General features: G+C 45.1%; 1 protein-coding gene across 4 annotated transcripts in view; it reads left to right on the top strand.

Annotated features, from left to right (window-relative positions):
- Fam13c (family with sequence similarity 13 member C) overlaps positions 1-18,914 on the top strand; it is a 113,446-nt gene that overhangs the window by 68,620 nt on the left and 25,912 nt on the right. For all 4 annotated transcript variants that reach the window (XM_028780256.1, XM_028780255.1, XM_028780254.1 and 1 more), the window contains one exon: positions 5,321-5,468. In XM_028780256.1, coding sequence (XP_028636089.1) covers positions 5,321-5,468 — 148 coding nt within the window. The remainder of the gene's footprint in view (positions 1-5,320; positions 5,469-18,914) is intronic.

Below are 18,914 nucleotides of genomic sequence, written 5' to 3'. Positions count from 1 at the left end.
TCTACTGTGTGAAAAAGAAAAGTTAACTTTAGAAAACTGTACCTAGGCGGTGGAGGCTTCTCACAGGGCGTGCCGGAGAGGCAGGGTGGTTATCATTCCTGAGGGGATCATGATCTGCAGTGCGATCTCCCTCCTGATTTTAGGTGCCCTACTATGGTGACTTTGGATGTAAGCCCAGGGAAGCATCAGCAGGCTGACCAGAGCCATTGCCTGGAGGCCCCATGGTCTTGCCAGAGATCAAGTCATGTATGAGACGGGCTGGATGGGGGTGTGGGGGTAGCTTCCTGACTGCACCTTCATTTTTCTGTAGAAGAGAGAGCACGTCTTCCTGTAAAAAGGTCACTAAGTCTGGTGTGACTGGTTGGTGAAATGGCTGGGTGGTCACTCTCTCCTTCCAAAGCTTGCCATTGCTTCCGGGCATGGATGCAGAGAAGTTATGCCTTGTTATTTGTTGGCCTGTTAACTGTTTCCTTGCTGGGCTGGAAACTCCAGCAGGAAGAACCTGATGTCGGTCTCTTAGTCTTCACGCAAGTCTGGCTCTTGCCTCGAGTATTCAAGCATCATGTGGCTAGCACATCTGCACAGACCCTGCCAGTGCAGGGAAATGACCACGGGGCTTCTTGGGCTCTACAGTGCTTCATCCTGATTGGATAGGCTAGATATCTCCCATCATTCCCTGCGCAGACGTGTGTTTGACAGTGGCATTGGCTTTTCACAGTTCAGTCACTGCACCATTACCCTGGGGTCCTAGGACATTGGGTGATACAGACCCATCCACACAGGGTGTCCACGTGAGGAGGACTCTACTGAAGAGGGTCATGGGGCTGAGTGACAGGGAATGGGGTGGCGTGTGGTGGGGACAGAAGGGCTTCCATTTACTGTCTTGTCTTCAGTCCCCAGCAGTTGTCTTCTCTTCTGCTTAGAGGTCTCCCTGGATTGCTGATGTCCATCCTTTCTGCCTTGCTTGGATTTCCTCCCCTTCCTCCTCCTCTTCCTCTTCTTCCTCCTCCTTTTCCTCCTCTTCCTCCTCCTCCTCCTGCTTGGTTCTCTGCAGTGTCTCAGAGAGGAACAACCAGCCATGCAAGTCGGTGTCCTGTGTCATTCAGCACTGTTCCAATGAGCATGCTCGGAGGAGGGGAGGGGGAGAAAGTAGCCTAACAGCAGCTGCTGGATTCTCCCAGCTGTTTTCCATGTTATGGCACCTGAGCACACTCCCAGTTAGGGCCCAGAAACTTCTGAGTCTGATGTACCCCTGTGTACTTGACATCCCTTGGTGGTGCTCTTCTAACTCGGTCGTTGGTTCTGCTCCAGACCCAAGTCTAGGTGTTCACGGGTACCAGGTTTTTGCACCTCCATCTTGGGTATACATGCATGCTTGGCTTTTTTTCCATTCAATAGAAGGGGATTCCAAAGTCATTTAGAGTGAGGTTCCTGGTTGGCAGGTGCAGAAGTGAAACCCCGGGAGGTTGAAGGATGAGTCACGAACGGTAGGTACCTCATGGGGCCTGTCCACGTGGACCTCTTCCCTGCAGCTGGTATTTGGGGGCATCCACCCTTGGCTACCTACTGCTGCTTTCCGAGAGTGCTCATTCCCCTCCCCTGGGTTCCCCGGGAGCAGCCCCCAACAGGGACTCCCACTCATTACAGTTATGTCTGCTTCTTTGTACAGATGAAAAACAAATGGTCATCAAGGGTTGCAATAGCCAGGATGCTTGCCCACAGTCAGGCAGGATACAGAGCCCCGTGGGTATTCCCTGTGGTTCTGTGGGAACCTGAAAGTCATCCTTTGCTTTGTAAAGTACACAATAACACACCGGAGTCTGAGCCAGGCTGCACGCACCACGTTAAAATAAAATAAAATAAAATAAAATAAAATAAAATAAAATAAAATAAAATAAAATAAAATAAAATGATTGAGAATGTATCTCTCTGCTGGAATGCTTGCCTAGTGTTCATGCGGGAAGCCCTGGGTTCTTTCCCTCCACTGCCTGAGACCAGCCAGGCATGGTGATACACACTCATCTTCCCACAGGTCAGCGGGGTAGAGTCATGGGGATCGGAAATTCAAAGTCCTCCAGAGTTCTAGGCTAGCCTGGGCTACATGAGACCCTGCCACTAAAGAGAGAATTGGAAAGGTCCACCTCCTTCTACGCACGATTCTTTAAAAAGTCATTGTAAAATACGTTTAATAGGAAAAACATGCCGTCTTAAGCCTTTGTAAATATACCACTCAGCCATACTAACTCCATACACCTTTCTGGGAATCCTTCACACCTGAAATTCTGAACCCATGAGGTAACTCTCTCCCTTCCCTGACCAGCCCTGGGGAATCAGCGCTCTGCTTCCTGGCTTTATGGGTTTTCTACTCTCTTGTGTAAATGGAATTACATAGGATTTATCTTTCTGTAGCTGGTTTGTTTCACTCTGTGGTAGCCTATATCAGTTACTGGCTTCCCCTTGAATTTTGAGGGATGTTGTCTGTAAGGTCATCCATGTTTTGAGCATCTGTTCATTGACCCTTGGGCTCCATCACCTGGCGTTAGTCTATGAGGGGTGCCACTGCAAAGTACCACAGACTGGGCAGCTTAAACAGCAAAAAATGTATTTTCTCACAGCCTTGAGTTGGGAAGTCCAACGTCAAAGTGCCCGCTGTCTTAGTTTCTCCTGAGGCCTCCTCAGTCCTTGGCTTGTAGATGATCGCATTCAAGCTGATTCCTCATGGAGCCTTCCGAATGTGAATGTCCCCATGGTCTCTGGCTCTTATGAGGCCATCAGTCTTACTGGGATGGGTCCTGATGCTTATGGGTCCTTTTAAACTTTATTTACATCCTTAAAAGCCCCGTCTTTAAGTCTAGTCACGTTGAGAATAGAACTTCAACAGAGGAACTTTGGAGACGAAGTTCAGCTAGTGACACCTCTAAGCTCCTGAGATGCCATAGACGTGGGTGTGCGCAGAACTGCCCAAGCCTTCAGGTTCAGTTCTTTCCGGTACATACCTGACAATGAGGTTGTGTAATGTGGTATTTGTATTCTTCAGATATGCAGAGCCCACAGTATGGTATTTGTATCCTTAAGATAAGCAGGGCCCACCCTGCTCTTTCCTGCGTGGGCTCCGTTGTGTCACAGTTCCATGGCATTGTCTAGCTCTTTAGTGTACTTTTGTGCTTGTGAAGAGACCATTCTGATTTCCTGGTGGGGAGTCTCCTTGACGTTGTCCTTGGTGTCCAACAACTGATTTTTCCCACCAACTGATCAATTGGTTATCACCAACCAACTGATTGGTTGGTGTCCACTAACTGACTGATTGGTGTCCACCAACAACTGATTGATTGGTGTCCAATAACTGATTGATCGGTATTCAACTGATTGATTGATATTCACTAACTGATTGGTTACCTCCAACTGATTGGTGACTAATGGCTAGATTCTTCTAGAAACTTGGTGCCTTTGTGCTACCTGTGTCTCCTCTCAACAACCTTGAGCCCTCAACGGCTGGAGACATGTCCCAGCAGGGAGAAGAACCATGCTGCTTTGTCTGAGCTTTGGCTGTTAGGAATCACCTCTGAGTACGGACAGTGTTCAGGTCAGCTCGTGAGCATATCTGTCCCTGGTGGAGGAGCAACCTGAGTTGCTGACGTGCCCACTGACTTCAGAATGTGCGAGAAAGTTTCAAATATCCCTCGGGGAAGCGGCATGTAAAAAACACTGCTGTGGTGTCAGCTCAGCGGATAAAAGCAGTGGGGAGAAGTTGGTACAGGGCGAGAGTGATTCGGGAGAAGCTTGGGTAGGTAGGTGTACGGAAGTGCATACAAAGCAGAGGGCTGTGAGTTAGAGGCATGATGTGAAGGAACAGGGGTTGATGGGATGGTATCAGACATGCATGGAGAAGGATGTCGGGGGCAATCAGAAATAGGGGTGTATGTGTGAAAAAGGAGGAAGAGTTGGGGGGTCATGTTAGTATGGGGGTGGTAGGTAGAGGAAGGGATTCGCTTGTAGAATAAGGTGTATAAGTGGGGGTTGAGGTTGGCATGAAAATGTCTATAGTTATGAGCATTTGGGGATTAAGGTATGTTAGGGTATATGTATGTGTGAGTGGTATTGAAAGTGATTTGTATGTGGGAGGTGTGTGTATCTCTCTCCCTCCCTCCCTCTCTCTCTCTTTCCCCCTCTGTGTGTGTGTGTGTGTAGGTATGTGGGACAGGCAGGGGTGGAGCTGTAGAGTGGGGTGCCCCAGCGTGTGCCTGTGTGGCATATGGGGGGGAGGCGAATAGGTGTCAGAGTGTCTTATGTTAGAAGGTTTGGGTAGGGAAAGGACCGATGGCCCTGCTTCCGGTGGCTGCCCTTGCAGGCAGCTGGAGGGAGGTGGGCGGAATCGCTTCTGTAACCTGCTGAGCTGTCCCACTGCGGCCTCCTAGTGCCCAGCCTGGACTCAGGCATGATTCATGTTCACCTGCCAGGGGAATCAGTTAGCCTGGGCTGCTGCTGCATCATAAGTGCGTCAGTCTGCGTGACTTGTTCTTACTAAGAACCTGGGAGAAATTAAAAACTGCGACACGAAGGGGTAGGCGGGAGATTGCACTGTAGGCTGTAAAGGATCAATCACTCTCCATTAAGTAGCTAGCTAAGTTAGGCTAAGGGGGCAGAGTCGGCTCCCTGGACTCCGGTCCCCAGGGGAGGCAGCTGCAGCATCCCCCTCCCCCACCCCCCTGCAAGTAACTTTAGAAGGCGTGGTGTAAAGCTGGGTGAAGGAGCTCAGAAGGCCCTCCTAGGTGCCAGGCAGCCTCTGCAGCTGTAACTCTTTGTGTGCTGCGGTCTGCCGCAGTACGTGTCTTGGAGGGACGGTGGCTTTTATGAATGGTAGCCTGGGAGTGGCCTAATGTCTGGCTCCTGATGTCAGCACAGTGAATGAAGAGTTGCGCGGAGGAGCGAGCCGAGCGTAAAAGCCCCAGCACTTGCTAAACGGACACCTTCTGAGATTGGCTCTCCAGATGCTGTGTCTCTTGCTGACGAAATCCCAGGTCCCATGTGTCACGGATAGACCGTATACGTTAGGATTTTAACGAGCCAGAAACTGAAGCTGCATGAGAACCAATGCGCATCTGACTCGGGGACCAGCAGCTCCTTTCCCCCACGAAGCAGCAGCAGCAGCAGCAGCAGCAGCAGCAGCAGCAGCAGCAGCAGCAGCAGCAGCAGCAGCTGCTAGCCGAGACCCCCTTTCCTGCCAGGCAGGCACCGGGACGAAGGTGCCCGAGAGCTGCAGCCCCAGAGCTGTGTGTTAGGCATCCGCTTAGCTGGCTTCATGTTCTGCTTTTGTTGGCAGAATTCCTTGCTGAAGCTCCAAGCCCTCGAATCTGGTCTGTGCTCCGCGTTTCTGACGACCCAGGAAGAAGATGGCCAGGTGCACGGAGTTAAGGACCCGGCCCCAGCTTCCACGCAGAGTGTGCCTGCTGACAGCGCGGATCCTGCAGGTAAGGAGGCAGAGTCTGGGGATGTCCCGTGCGGTACTCAGGAGACAGCTCAGCCTCCGCCCCGGACTCCAGACAGAAATGATGTAACATCAAAGCCCAAGCCTAGGAGCTGATTAGAGGGAACGGTGAGGATTTAGGATTAGCTTGCGAAGCAGACTTTACTTTTAAAAGGGAGTCAGATGAAAGCATCGGCTCACAACTTCTTGTCATTTTTCTGGTTGCTCTGTAACGAGGAGTAGCGGGCTCTTCTGGTCTTAGATGGTCTGCGCTGTCTTAAAACTTAGCATGCTTTTTGAGAGACTGAGGATCAGGGGAGTTTCATCTCCTCCGTCCACTCTCTGTATAACTGATCTTCTGCGGAGGGGAAGCAGGGGGTGAGTGCTCAGCTCTTGACTCATTCTGATCATGTGTCCTTCTTCTGGCTTCTTCTGAATTTTCCTTTCAAAAAGTCTCAAAACGGGTCTGACTTTTTTTTTCCCCTTCCGGTTTTTCTACTTTCAATCCCAGGGACGGTTGATTGGCTAGCCAGCAGAAGGCAAATTAATGCCCTCAGGAAGAATTCCAGAGGAAGGAAATAGCAATTTACCTGAGGAGAGAGCTTATTCTTCTCTATTGGATTGGGGGCGGGGCCTCAAAGGGTTTAGGGGAGCTAGCTCTAGAAGAGGCCCTTAATCTCCAGGGCCTGGGGGAAGAGATTGAAAAAAAATGGCAATTCAATTCAGCAGCACGGACAGCAGTCCTCACTTAACACACTTCTGTTTAAGAACATCTCACAGTGCTCTAAGCAGGCTGAATGGTCATCTGCAGGGTTGGAATTTGTTTTAATTAACAGTGCTTATAGGAGCTGCTAAGGGTAGCTATTCCTGTTACTTCTATTCTTATGATGAGGGAACTGTTTACATATTTGGCGATAGTAACTTACTGAAGCGAACTGTGAGGTAATACTCATGGCCATGAGGACCGGAAGCCTAGTAGGACATAGTAAGTGGCAAAAGACTTCCCTGTGGCCACGTGTCAAGTGACACGTTGACAATTAATTGGTGGCCTTCTTGGATGGTAGGCAAACTCCTCTCTTGTGTTGGCCACACAGGGTCAAATACAGGTAGAAGACTGATTGGGTCAGGGGCCTAATCGGTGCTTTAAGTCAGATTGTCAGACAGTGTGGCCCCTCTTCTTCAACCTTGTATTTTTCCCTATTTATTTACTTAACATCTAGATCAAAGCCGCCCCCCCCACTCCCGCCCCATCTACCCAACATATATCCCCTCCTCCCATCCCCCCTCCCCTTTTCCTCTGATAAGGGGGAAGCCCTCCCTGGGTACCAACCTACCCTGGCACATCAAGTCACTGCAGGAGTAGGCACATCCTCTCCCAACTGAGGCCAGACGAGGCAGGCCAGTTGGAGGAACAGGAGTCACAGGCAGGCAACAGAGACAGGCTCCCCCACTCTAGCTGTTGGGGGACCCACATGAAAACCGAGCTGCACATCTGCTACATATGTGCGGGGAGCCTAGGTCCAGTCCACGAAGGCTCTTTGCCAACCTTGGATTTTGTCTTTTCTAAAAAATAGCATATATAACATATTCAGAAGTCTGAAGCAAAATGTAAGTTAACCTTTGAATTGTTTGATGTTTGAATTAGCTGTCCAAGTATGTAGCATAGCGTATATTGTATTTGTTGTATGTTGACTATAGATTTTTTGAGGGGTGTTTTTATGATGATTTTTAATTTTTGAATATCAAGATGATTTTATGCCTTTTAAAAATTCTGGATAGACTGGATTTTGAACCAACTTTAAAACCCTCTTGTGAGATGGAAATAATTTGTGAATTTACCTAGGGGCTGCTCACAGAAAGAACACCTTCTGTGTTCAGTGACAAGTGGCAGGAACTGGGCAAAAGGCCCCTTTGAGATGGAGCTCGTGGTTCAGATACTGGATTTTTTTTTAATTTTTGGATTAATTTTTGTTATTTTATCCACCTCACATGCTTGTGCTTAAGGAAGTGGCAAGCCTCTACATAGGTACTGGGAATAGAACCTGGGTCCTTTGCAAGAATAACCAGTGCTCTTAACCCTTGAGCCAACTCTCCAGCCTGGATACTGAATTTTTTAAATCCAGAAAACTTGAAAGTATCGAGAGTGCTGCCCAGGTAACTAGACTCTGTAAAAATATAAAGAACTACGGGTTTTCATGGACCCCAGAGAGTTTCTTCATCCAGCTGAGGAACTGTCAAGATGAATTTGTAAAATGCTTTCATGGGGTAAGGTTTGGTCTTGTGCACTCCCAAGACATGCTTTTATGACTTGCTGGTTACAGTTCGGAACAACAGTTTGTTTTTTGCTGGTTAGAATGTAATTATGGCATTTGTTTCCATATTTTTCTGTTTCCCAACTCTTCCTACTACCTCCTTTAATTCCCGACCTCCTCATTTTTGTTATCTCCTGTTGGGGGGGGAATATTTAAAAATGCGGCGCCCTGCCCAGGCTGTTCTCAGACAACCACCATTACCCCCCGCCCCCCCACTAGAAGGGCCAGAGGCCAAGAGCATCACCGTGCTCCCTCTGCTCCTCAGCTCAGACTGCGGCTCCAGCCAGCCAGAAGCACTGGGCCTGGCACCCATGCGACGCCAGCGCAGTGGCTGGCTCTGCCAACTGACCACACTGTTCACAATGCTTGGCTGAGCCCAAAGTATCCCGTTAACCTTTACCACAGTACCCGGTAGAAATGAGTCTCTCAAAGCTTAAAGGTATCCAGTGGTTTTATATATTTAGAAATGCTCAGTTAACAGTATGCGCACACAATTAGAGTTGTTACCCAATTACCTAACCTTGATATTAATAACTACCTCTGCTGGAGACATTCGGACATCCTCCGCCATCTTCTCTCTTGCTCCTCCTCTTCCTTCTCCTCCTCTCCTTCTCTCTCTTCGCTCCTCCCACATTAGCTCCTCCCCATTCGCTCCACTGCAAACAATGTTGCCTCAGCAGGAAACCATCCTGCTACAATCTCCCTTTCTCTCTCTCTCTTCTTTCTCCATGCACGCAAGCACGCAAGCACGCAAGCAAGCACGCAAGCACGCAAGCACGCAAGCACGCAAGCACGCAAGCACGCAAGCACGCAAGCACGCAAGCACGCAAGCACGCAAGCACGCAAGCAAGCATGTGTGCACGTAACCTACAGAATCTGTTAAGTATTTCTTGCTTGTATATTATTTCAGGGCTGACTATTTGGTATTGGATAACCAGTTAGGGCGTTCCTCACTGGGGGAAGGCAACTTCTCACCCTCAACAGTTCTCCAAAATTCTTTGTCTAGGGGTGTGCCCTGTGAGATCTATGGTCATAGATTGATCAGATTGATCAGCAGTTCTTAATTGGTAGGAAGTATATATGGATTGTGGGGGCTAGAGAGATGGCTCAGCGGTTAAGAGCACTGACTATTCTTCCAGAGGTCCTGAGTTCAATTCCCAGCAACCACATGGTGGCTCACAAACCATCTGTAATGGGGTATGATGCCCTCTTCTGGTGTGTCTGAAGACAGCAACAGCGTGTGCACATACATGAAATAAATAAATAAATAAATAAATAAATAAATAAATAAATCTTAAAAAAATATTTTGGAATTATAGGAGTGTGTGTGTGTGTGTGTGTGTATAATACCTGTGCGTGAGTACATGTGTGTGCATGCACATGTATTTAAATCCCTAGTGAAAAGAGAACTGTATAAGATTATCATAAATGACCACAAGTCCATAAAAAATTACATTAAACATTGAATTTTCTTAAAGTCTTACCCTCTTTAGCCCTGTACTCCATGTTAATAGTAGATTCAATAATTAGTGTAAGTAGGAGAAAATCCACCCAGTGATATTGATAGGAATTCCTGGATGTGATTTGCCAGTGGTGACGACTAATGGCAAAATTCACAAATAGAAACTGACGTCACTATAAAAAGGTTTGGATTCACTTTAGACTTAGTACGAGACTTAAGATACTTAAATCTCACAGCACAGGTTTGAACTGATAGTCTGATAGAAGAGTCATAGTAACTTGTCTGGTGGCTTAAACCTTGGTCTTTAAGTTGGTTTATGGGTTGTGAAGTTCCTACTCAGTAAGATGCTGGAAAATGGCGTCTTGTTCTACAAAGCCAGTTTCAAACTGTACCTGCCACAAGAATGGATTTCCCGGTGCCCTCTAGGCACAGTGTGGTCTCAACAGCATTCTAGAAATTTCTTATACACCATAATCATCAGGAACATTTATCCACATGGAGATTTTCACTCTTTACCTTAAACAGTCCTGGGTGTCAGTTCCAGAGTCTATATATTTTTTATAAACACTCTGAGCATCAAGATCCACTAGTCAAGAGGAAAATGTCTCGGAGAGAGAATTTCAAGGCTTCTGACTATGCTTTACCACTGTTATCAACGGACCACAGGAGACTTATGACTCAGCATCTAGGGTCATATTCATTAACAAGATCATATCAAACAATCTAGGTCAGAATCAATCAACTTCATCTGTTAACTTCGAGATTAAAATGGTACTTATGCACCAAGGTCACAGGCAGGTGAGCTGGCTCATGGACAAGGACCAGCGCATAGACACATTATACAGGGGTCTCTGGAGCAAAGTGGCAGGGTAATTTGAGAACATTGGAAGGTCCGTGAACTGTTCTTGCTTGTGGAGAAATGTCTAGTTTGGGATTAAAATGTCTCTCACATGCTTGAGGAGTCCTCTGTCCAGATATAATCTCACATAGATCACTGTAACTTGCCAAACACATTGTCTAAGACAGGAACTGACAGGGCATGGATCTTTGTATCTCCTTCTGGTTGACTCTATTCTCTGGTCTAAAAGTCTTTGGAGAAGGGGCCTTGCGGATGCAACCCTTAGGAGTGGGTCAACTTTTGTCAGAAGAGTTCAGAAATCTAGCTGACTGGCTTTCTACTATTTTAGGGTAGAATGAGAAGTCAGTAAATCATAGCCTGGAACAGGGCCCTCTCAATGGCTTGACATGGCCAGCGCCTTGAACTCAGACTTCCCACCTGCAGGACTGTGAGAAAAGAGCTTCCCTTCTTTACTAGCCTCTCAGCCTCTGGCAGTTTGTCATAGCAACACAGACTGACTAAGACAGAAATCCATATGGTAGTCTCAAAAACTCACTGTAGCTGGATCAGCATTTATGGCTCAAGTCAATATTTTCACTCCGGTTTTAGTGACTGCCTATTTTGGTGTCACTGGGTGGAAAATGGCCCGAAGGTTGTCTTTTTGATGGCTTTCCATTTTGAAGTCTGCGCAGAGATGGTTTGATATTTCATACGGTTGAGCATAGCCCTCGTTCTGTCTCTCCAAGGATGATTATAGAATGGAAGTTAAGTCAGCATTACCCTTAAAGATAGCTGAACACCCACTGCTCCAAATATTTGTTTAGCAGTTCCCAGTTCCTTTTTCTAAGATCTCAATTTGTAAGTTCTCCGTTTGATTAAAGACAGTGATGTAGACCGTCTATTTTCTCTTAAAGGTTTCTGCATCAACTATATAGGCCTTGTCTTAATCTCCGCCAAAGTGGGCACTGTCTTCTTCTCCCTACTTCCGGACACTGCACTTGACCAGAGTTGCAAATTACTTGGAAATGCAAACCCATCTCTAGATGATATGGTTACACACCTCAGAATGCAAAATGAAAAGGTGTGGTTGGAGTTAGATGCTGGACCAGCTTTCCCTGAACTCAATGCCATGCCAGGGCGTCATGAAATACGTTCTTGTAGCCACAGTTTACCATTGGATTTACAGAGCAGCAAAGTATCTCAGGTGGGCATCATTGATAGAGCCGGTTCCTTTATATATCTGAGAGCTCGCCTAAGATAGGCTATGAAGGTTTTGTTAAAGAGGACGTATGTCATTCCAACCTCAGAAGCTCACACAGTCCCCAAATACCTCTTACGTGCTTCATTACTTATATGGTCACATAGAACTGCATGGGTTTTTGTGTCTATATGACTGCAAACCTTTCTTGAACCTTCTATACTTTATTTTTATATATAAAATAAGTATGGCTATTTTTATGTATATAATTATTTTGCATGTATGTATGTATGTATGTATGTATGTTTGCTTGCATACATGTATGTGTACCATGTGTGCATGATGCCGATGGAGGCGAGAATCGGGTGTTGGGTCCTCTGGAACTGGAATTACACAAGGTCAGGAGCTGCTATGTGGGTTCTGGGAGCTTAACTCAGATCTTCTGTAAGGACCGTGAGGGCTCCTAACCCTCGCCAGGCCCTTTCTTAGAACCTTTTGGTCTTCTCAGAATGTACCACCAGCTGCTCAAAGTACAAAATGGCAGCTGCTGTGGAAAGTAGCCCGACAGTATTTGTCTTCAATCGACTTCAGCGGGGGCTCTATTTTGTATTGCTTCTGTTGGGCATGTTTGCCCCTACTGGAGATGGATTAGTAGCCACAACTGGGACTGGGGTGTGTACTACAGGCTGGAGGCTAGGGATTCCTGTGAAGCATTTTCTATAATGCACTGAAGCTGTACCTTCCCTGACCAAAGACCTCCAACTCCCAATGTCAGTAACACTTAGGCCTGGAAGCGTGCAATATTGCATTTGGTGTATAACACTAACATAAACTAACCGTGATCTCTTTGCTTGCTTCCAATGGTTGAATGGGTATTTCTATCTTATCTTCATAGTCAAGGAAGGAAGGTTTCATCATAATCCCTAGATTAACGAGGAGAAAATAACTTTGGAGAGTCAGAGTAACTTGTTGAAAGTGCCACAGATGGGTGGACAGTGATTGGGAACAAAAAGGACCTGTTGGGACCGGGACTTTTCCAGTTCTTTTCTACTAGTGTTCACTGTCCAATTCAACTTAGTCCTCATACTTCAAATCTTTCAGATTTTGAAGTTAAGTTGGTAGTTGTGTGCACTGCCTATAACTGCTTTGTTTTGAATGTGACTCTTTGAATCTATTTTTTAAAAAGATTTACTTATTTATTTTATATATATGAGTACACTGTAGCTGTCTTCAGACACACCGGAAGAGGGCATTGGATTCCATTACAGATGGTTGTGAGCCACCATATGGTTGCTGGGAATTGAACTCATGACCTTTGGAAGAGCAGTCAGTGCTCTTAACCACTGAGCCATCTCTCCAGCCCTTGAATCTATTCTTACACTGAAACTCTAAGACCCAGATTTGTGGTTAATTTGTCTGTTTTAGCTCACTATCTCCAAGGCCACTTTTGCTTCTCTGGCACTTGTGTCTTTCTTGAGTGTGCCATTTGATTCTGACAGGATTACATTAGAATATTATTCATGAATATGGTGAGAGATGATTTAGTTATGAAATGTTAACATTCACGGGCGTGGGGCAGGCCAAGATGGGCAGGGGACTCCTGTCCATCAAAGCTCATAACACCATGGGAATCCATAATTGTATCAGTTCAAAAAAAAAAAATCTAATGCCTTCCAAACTATGGGCATAAAACTTTCCTTTTTATTTTAACAAAATAACGATGGCTTTAGGATTATCTCCCAAGCAATCCCTGCTGGTGTCATTGTATCGACTTTTCTGTTATATCTTTGTGTTCTGTAAGAACTCAAAGGCTGTTGCCGTCAAGCTAATAACTCAGTGCTTGTTATCTATTGAGAGCAGATGGGGCAGGCCCTTCTGGCTCCATCACCACTGGCTCACACTGCCAGTCATCTGCCCTCATGCTGCCTCCCACAGTCTGAGACCTTGACCTGAGGCTGTTTGGTATTTTATTCCAGCTGGGGCTGAAGAGATGGATCAGTGCTCAAGAGTATTGTCTGCTCTTCCACAGATCCCTGGTTCAATTCCCAGCACCTCTATGGTGACTCATGACTGCCTGTAGTTCCAATTTTAGATGATCCCATGGGCTCTAGACTTCTTGGGCATTAGGTACACATGTAGCACACAGCAAGTAAGACACCCAAACATATTTTAAAAAATGCAGCACCTACAAGCCGACACTTACCACTTTTGAAATGTAAACGAAGATTAATCTCGGATCTGTTTGCAAGCATTGGTACTGAGACGTCTGTCAGCAAGATATTAATTCAACTTTGCCCTTTGCTACATATGTCAAGAGAGTTTGCGTTCATTGCAAAACATGACCCAGCTATTTGGTTTTATTTTTAAAATGACCTTGCTATGAAATTTGGACCGTAATCCTCTTGAAAGGCTAAATGTGTTATATTCAATATTCAGCTTTGTTCTGAGATAATAGCTCCTTGCACATTTTCATAAACTAGCTTGGAGACTTCATATGGGCCGCTTAATCTTCCATTCTTCAGCTTTCTTCTTTTTAAATAGCAGAAAGGACATTAAATACCCTTAGTTTTGTTGTAAAACTGCATAGAATAAGATTTGTGAAATACTCCACATGTCAAGCCTGGTATATATATTCAAGAAATGTTAGCTATTATTATCTTTACCTTTTAATATAGATTATTTGAATTTGCATGTGTATGTGTGTGTGTGTGTGTGTGTGTTTGTGTGTGTGAGGTTGGTGTTTGCGTGTTTGCATATGGGTACACATACATGTCTTTATGGCCCTGTGGAGGTGAGAGGGCAACCTTTCAGGAGTTGATTCTCTTCTTCAATGGTCTTCTTGAAGATCGGATTCAGGTTTTCAGACTTGGCAGCAAGAGCCCTTGCCCACTGTGTCGTCTCCACAGCCTGTCTCTCATTATTGAACAGGTGGGCATTCTTGCCCAATTCAGAATTTATATTCCATCAGTTCCAGCTCATGATGGTTACATTTGCCTTTAGATACCAACTGTCTCAATTTCTAATGTTTTTCAGGGGGCGGGGACAACAGCCGCCGTTCATTTTGCAGATCTCTGCCAGAGTCTCAAATGTGATTGACATGATTCTAGCTTCTGTAAGCAGAGGGTGTCTCTTTCGTGTATACTGTTGCTGTCTTCAGATACACCAGAAGACAGCATCGGATCCCCATTACAGATGGTTGTGAGTCACCATGTCGTTGCCAGGAATTGAACTCAGGACCTCTGGAAGAGCAGCCAGTGCTCTTAACCGCCGAGTCATCTCTCCAGCCCTAAGCAGAGGATATCTATAACAACAGTAACCTACAGAGCGGATGGCTGAATAATCACCAATATCAAAGCTGAAACCACATTTGCTGTCATAAGTTATAGCCTGTACTTGTGCCTATGAGTCCAGTTAATTAATTTTTCTCCCATGCTTTTAGAATGATCTTCACCGTGTTGAAAGTATAGGTTGTATCACACTGACGCTTTGTTTACCAAAGAAAGCACTTCAAAACGTATAGATGGTCATGTCCTTGTCTGAGGTCGTTCTTACAGCTTCCTTTTTTGAAAGGTAGACAATATGACTCCTATAACTGTTAACTGCTGGATAGTTACATAAGCTGCTAGCCCAACCCAGAATTCCTTTCAGCTGCCCTGATGCTCCTGGCCACCTTGGCATGGTGATACTTTTCTCTGTCCTCATTGACCTCTTAACCAAGCCAGTTCGTCTGCTTTCCCTGAAGCCACTACATCACCGTGACTCTAGGCTTGCCCGGTCCTGTTTCCTGAGTCCTTTCGGACCTGTTAGCTCCTTTAGAAGCTTAAATATTGCATCCCTATGATACAACCCAACAGAATCCACCAGATATTTTTGGTTGGTGTCCTAGTTTGCTTTGTGGTGCCATGATGAAATGCTGACCAAAAAAAAAACCCCAAAACAAACAAAAAACAAAAAACAAACAAGAAACAAACACACCTTGGAAGAGGACAAGGTTTATTTCACCTTTGGGCTTTTGCAGTCGGCCATCTGAGGAAGCCAGGGCAGGAACCTGGAACTGAAGCACAGGCGTGCGGAGGAGGAGCCCCACTCTCTGGTTCTCTTCTGGGGCTTGACTTGCCTCCATTATACACAGCTGCTTCTTTTACAGAGCCCAGCCATACCTGCCCAGGGATGGTGGGCTCTGTCCTCCGCCATCAATTAGCAATGAAGAAAATGTCTCACAGATGGAATGGAGCCATAAGTCATTTTCATCTCTTCACAGGTGACTCTAGGTTCACCGCAAGTTGACAGATGAAGCCCACCGTGACATTTGAGTTTGTTTCCATGGCTTTCCCTGTGTGTGTGTGTGTGTGTGTGTGTGTGTGTGTGTGTGTGTGTGTGTATGTGTGTATATGTGTGTGTATGTGTGTGTGTATGTGTGTGTGTGATGGCACTGCCCCTCCATGCTGTCTGTTCTGAGACCACCAGGACCAGAATGTTTAGGCTTGAAACTTGCTAAGATCATGGGCATGCTTTGTGCTCATCCCAAACCAGCCAAGGCTCATGTCTAGCCATTGGAATATATCTGATCGTTGCCTATGGGCCCATCACAATGGCAAACCCCAGAGTGGAAAATAATGAGTCTGTAAGTTTCTGGTTTATACAGCTGAGCAAGCCCTCTTGGACTCTTGCAGAGATTTATTTAAAAGTTTGAGTTGCTTTTTTAAAAATCCGCATTGGGAAGATACATTTTTAAATCTGAGTGAGTCACTGTAACATAACATCTGCTTCTGCCTGGGGTTGCAGCCAGATCAGAAGTGGTCTCTTGGCTTCCACAGACTGGAGGTAATTATTTCTCAGCTTTGTGTTCCCTACTGTTCAGTGAGTGGGCTGCCAGAGACACTTTGGCTTCCAGCAACAGAAATGTGTCATCTTCTACTTGAGGAACTGGTCACAGCTATCCTTCCCCCCAACCCCAACCCTTCCTCTTGCATCAACACCAGAGTGGGTCAGCCTAGTTCTACAGAACTCAAAAGCCAGCTTCAGATGACAGTGATGCAAAACTCTGGAAGTAAGTGTTAGGACACAGTGAGTCACCGTCACAAATGCCCGTTGATATTCTTTGAAAATAAGCACTGAAGGGGAGGTCCAAAATGTTGAGGCATGAATTGACTGACAGGCCCTTATGGTGCACCCTATGGGTGTTCCTAAGAGGTTCTCGGAATATTTATCTTTCTAATTTTAATGATAGTCACTAAAATGATAGTTCTCAAGCACCTATCCTAATGTCTCACCAAGGATTCGTGGACAAACTTTGGTTTCATTTTAGAGATTTTTAAAGAAAGATTGTGCTCATTGCTGATTGCTAGTGTAAGTATCCAGCCCCCAAACTCAACCCTGGGACGTTTAAGATAAATTTAGTCTAATGTTGATTAGTTTAAAAGGTGCGGGTAGCCAATCAGAAGAGCATCTTAAACATAATCCTCCTGATTAAACCGAAAATTTCAAGAACTAAGTTGCAATCACGTCTAGATAAACGCATATAATACGAAAACTGATTTGCGTGGCTACGCTAAGAGTTCGTCAGAATGTGGCTTTTATTTAACGTCACCCTCGCTTAGCCGTGTGAGGAAGGCTTCATTTTTTTTCCTCATTCAATCCATGAAAAATATAATAAGTTTTAAAAAGTTGCATTTTGAGGCCAGTGGGTAAAAGTCCTTGCTGCCAAGCCTGACCGTGTAAGTTTGACTCCCAGTATCATATTATGGGATGAGAGAGCCAACTGAGAAAAGTTATCTTCTGGGCCACACATGGTATACGTGTGTGTACACACACATGCCAGTATACATAGTTATGTGTACACACACACACACACACACACACACAGACAGTTAAAAGCTTCGCTTTGGTCCGTATCCCTTAACCAGTGGAAGACCTGGTATTCACACTCCGTTTCTGCTCTCTTGCACTCTTAATGTGACCGCTCTCAAGGCCGTGGGGACCTGGGAGAACGGAGCCAATCAATGAGGCGGGCTAAAGTCCCGTGCAGCAGCCAGCTTTATTCAGAGCCTCAGACAATTTACACTCTGAGGGTTAAGAGAGGTCACGTGAGGTTCCCACGAGTTCAAGTTGTATACAGCCATAAGGACTAGCCACAAGTGGCAGAAACATGCCTTTCCGTAGGGACATAGAAAGGATGGTTTAAACATTTAATTGACTGAGAGCAGCCAACGGTAATGAGCACTCTGAAGTGAACTCACTCCTACCCACTACACCTAGGAGGAGCACGAAAATATAGCCCAAGAACAATTCTGTGATCTGAAGAAACTGAGGTTGCTAGACTCCTGGCTTGCCCTTCTATTACTGCGGTCTTTCTTTCTTTCTTTCTTTCTTTCTTTCTTTCTTTCTTTCTTTCTTTCTCTCTCTCTTTCTCTCTCTCTTTCTTTCTTTCTTTCTTTCTTTTTTTTTTGTAAATTATAAAGACTAATTTCTTTTAGCGTTGTGTGAGCACTCAACCACCATTTGTGAGTGGGATCCTGCCTTGCTAGCCTGTAGAGCGGATCGGATCTCCTCTTGTGTCTTTTCACAGCTCTATGTGTTTGGTACAAGGAGACAGAAGGAAGCCAGCAAACTGGCTGAATCTGCCCCTCCCCACCAGCATACAGTTACCAGGCTCTTGGCTCGCAGCCCCTTCCTCTAAGTCATAACATACCATGCCGTGGGCCCTGGCAATCTGCTCCTTACTTCCGAGGAAACAGAGATCATGTCCTCAGGATCCTTGAGGAGCCGTCAAGTTCTAGGTGGCTACATGCTTCTCCCTGTGCAGTTGGTTGGAAGAGGCTGAAAACTCTGTTCCCAGATGGCAGCACTGGCTTGGAGTCCTGCCTTGGCCTCTTTGGAGCAGAGAGCCCAATGAATCTGTCTACACAAGTGTATACACAAGTACATTTGCCAACTGATTTAATTAAGCCTGTTCTCAATGCAAATGGTATGTTTGGACAAGAACTAAGGCTCTATGAAATTACCAGTAGCATTCATTCTCTAGGACTAGTACATATATAATATAGTATAATATGATATATATTACATATTTAATATATACTATATATAATTCTACATATATTTCTATATACATATATGCACACATATACACACATATGTGTATATACATATACACACATATATTACATGTATGCATACATGTATATGTTTATATAAACATGTTTATATAAACACATATATTTTATATGTATATGTACATATATATACATTTTATGTATATATGTATGCATGGTATAGAATATATACTATTACATATATTATAAATGTACACACATTATATAATATGCATATATATTATGTTTTTGTATATTATGTAATATGTGCATGTATATGTAAACATGTACAGAAACCTAAATATATGCATATACATATATATTTATATATATGTGCGTGTATATATGTACACATATACATATATGTGTGTATATACTATATATACACAGGATTTATTAAGACAGCTTACAGGTTATAGTACAATAATGGCTGTCTACAAATTGAAAGTCTATGAATCAAATAGTTCTTTGAGTACACAAGGCTGGTGGATGTCTCAGTTTGGTCTTCACTATGCTCCAGAATCCTGAAGAAATAGGCTATAATGC

The sequence above is a fragment of the Grammomys surdaster genome, unplaced genomic scaffold (genome assembly GCF_004785775.1).
Source record: "Grammomys surdaster isolate TR1022 unplaced genomic scaffold, NIH_TR_1.0 367, whole genome shotgun sequence".
NCBI lineage: Eukaryota > Metazoa > Chordata > Mammalia > Rodentia > Muridae > Grammomys > Grammomys surdaster.
Note: the sequence above shows the minus strand (reverse complement) of the source record. Positions and strands in the feature narration are given on the sequence as shown.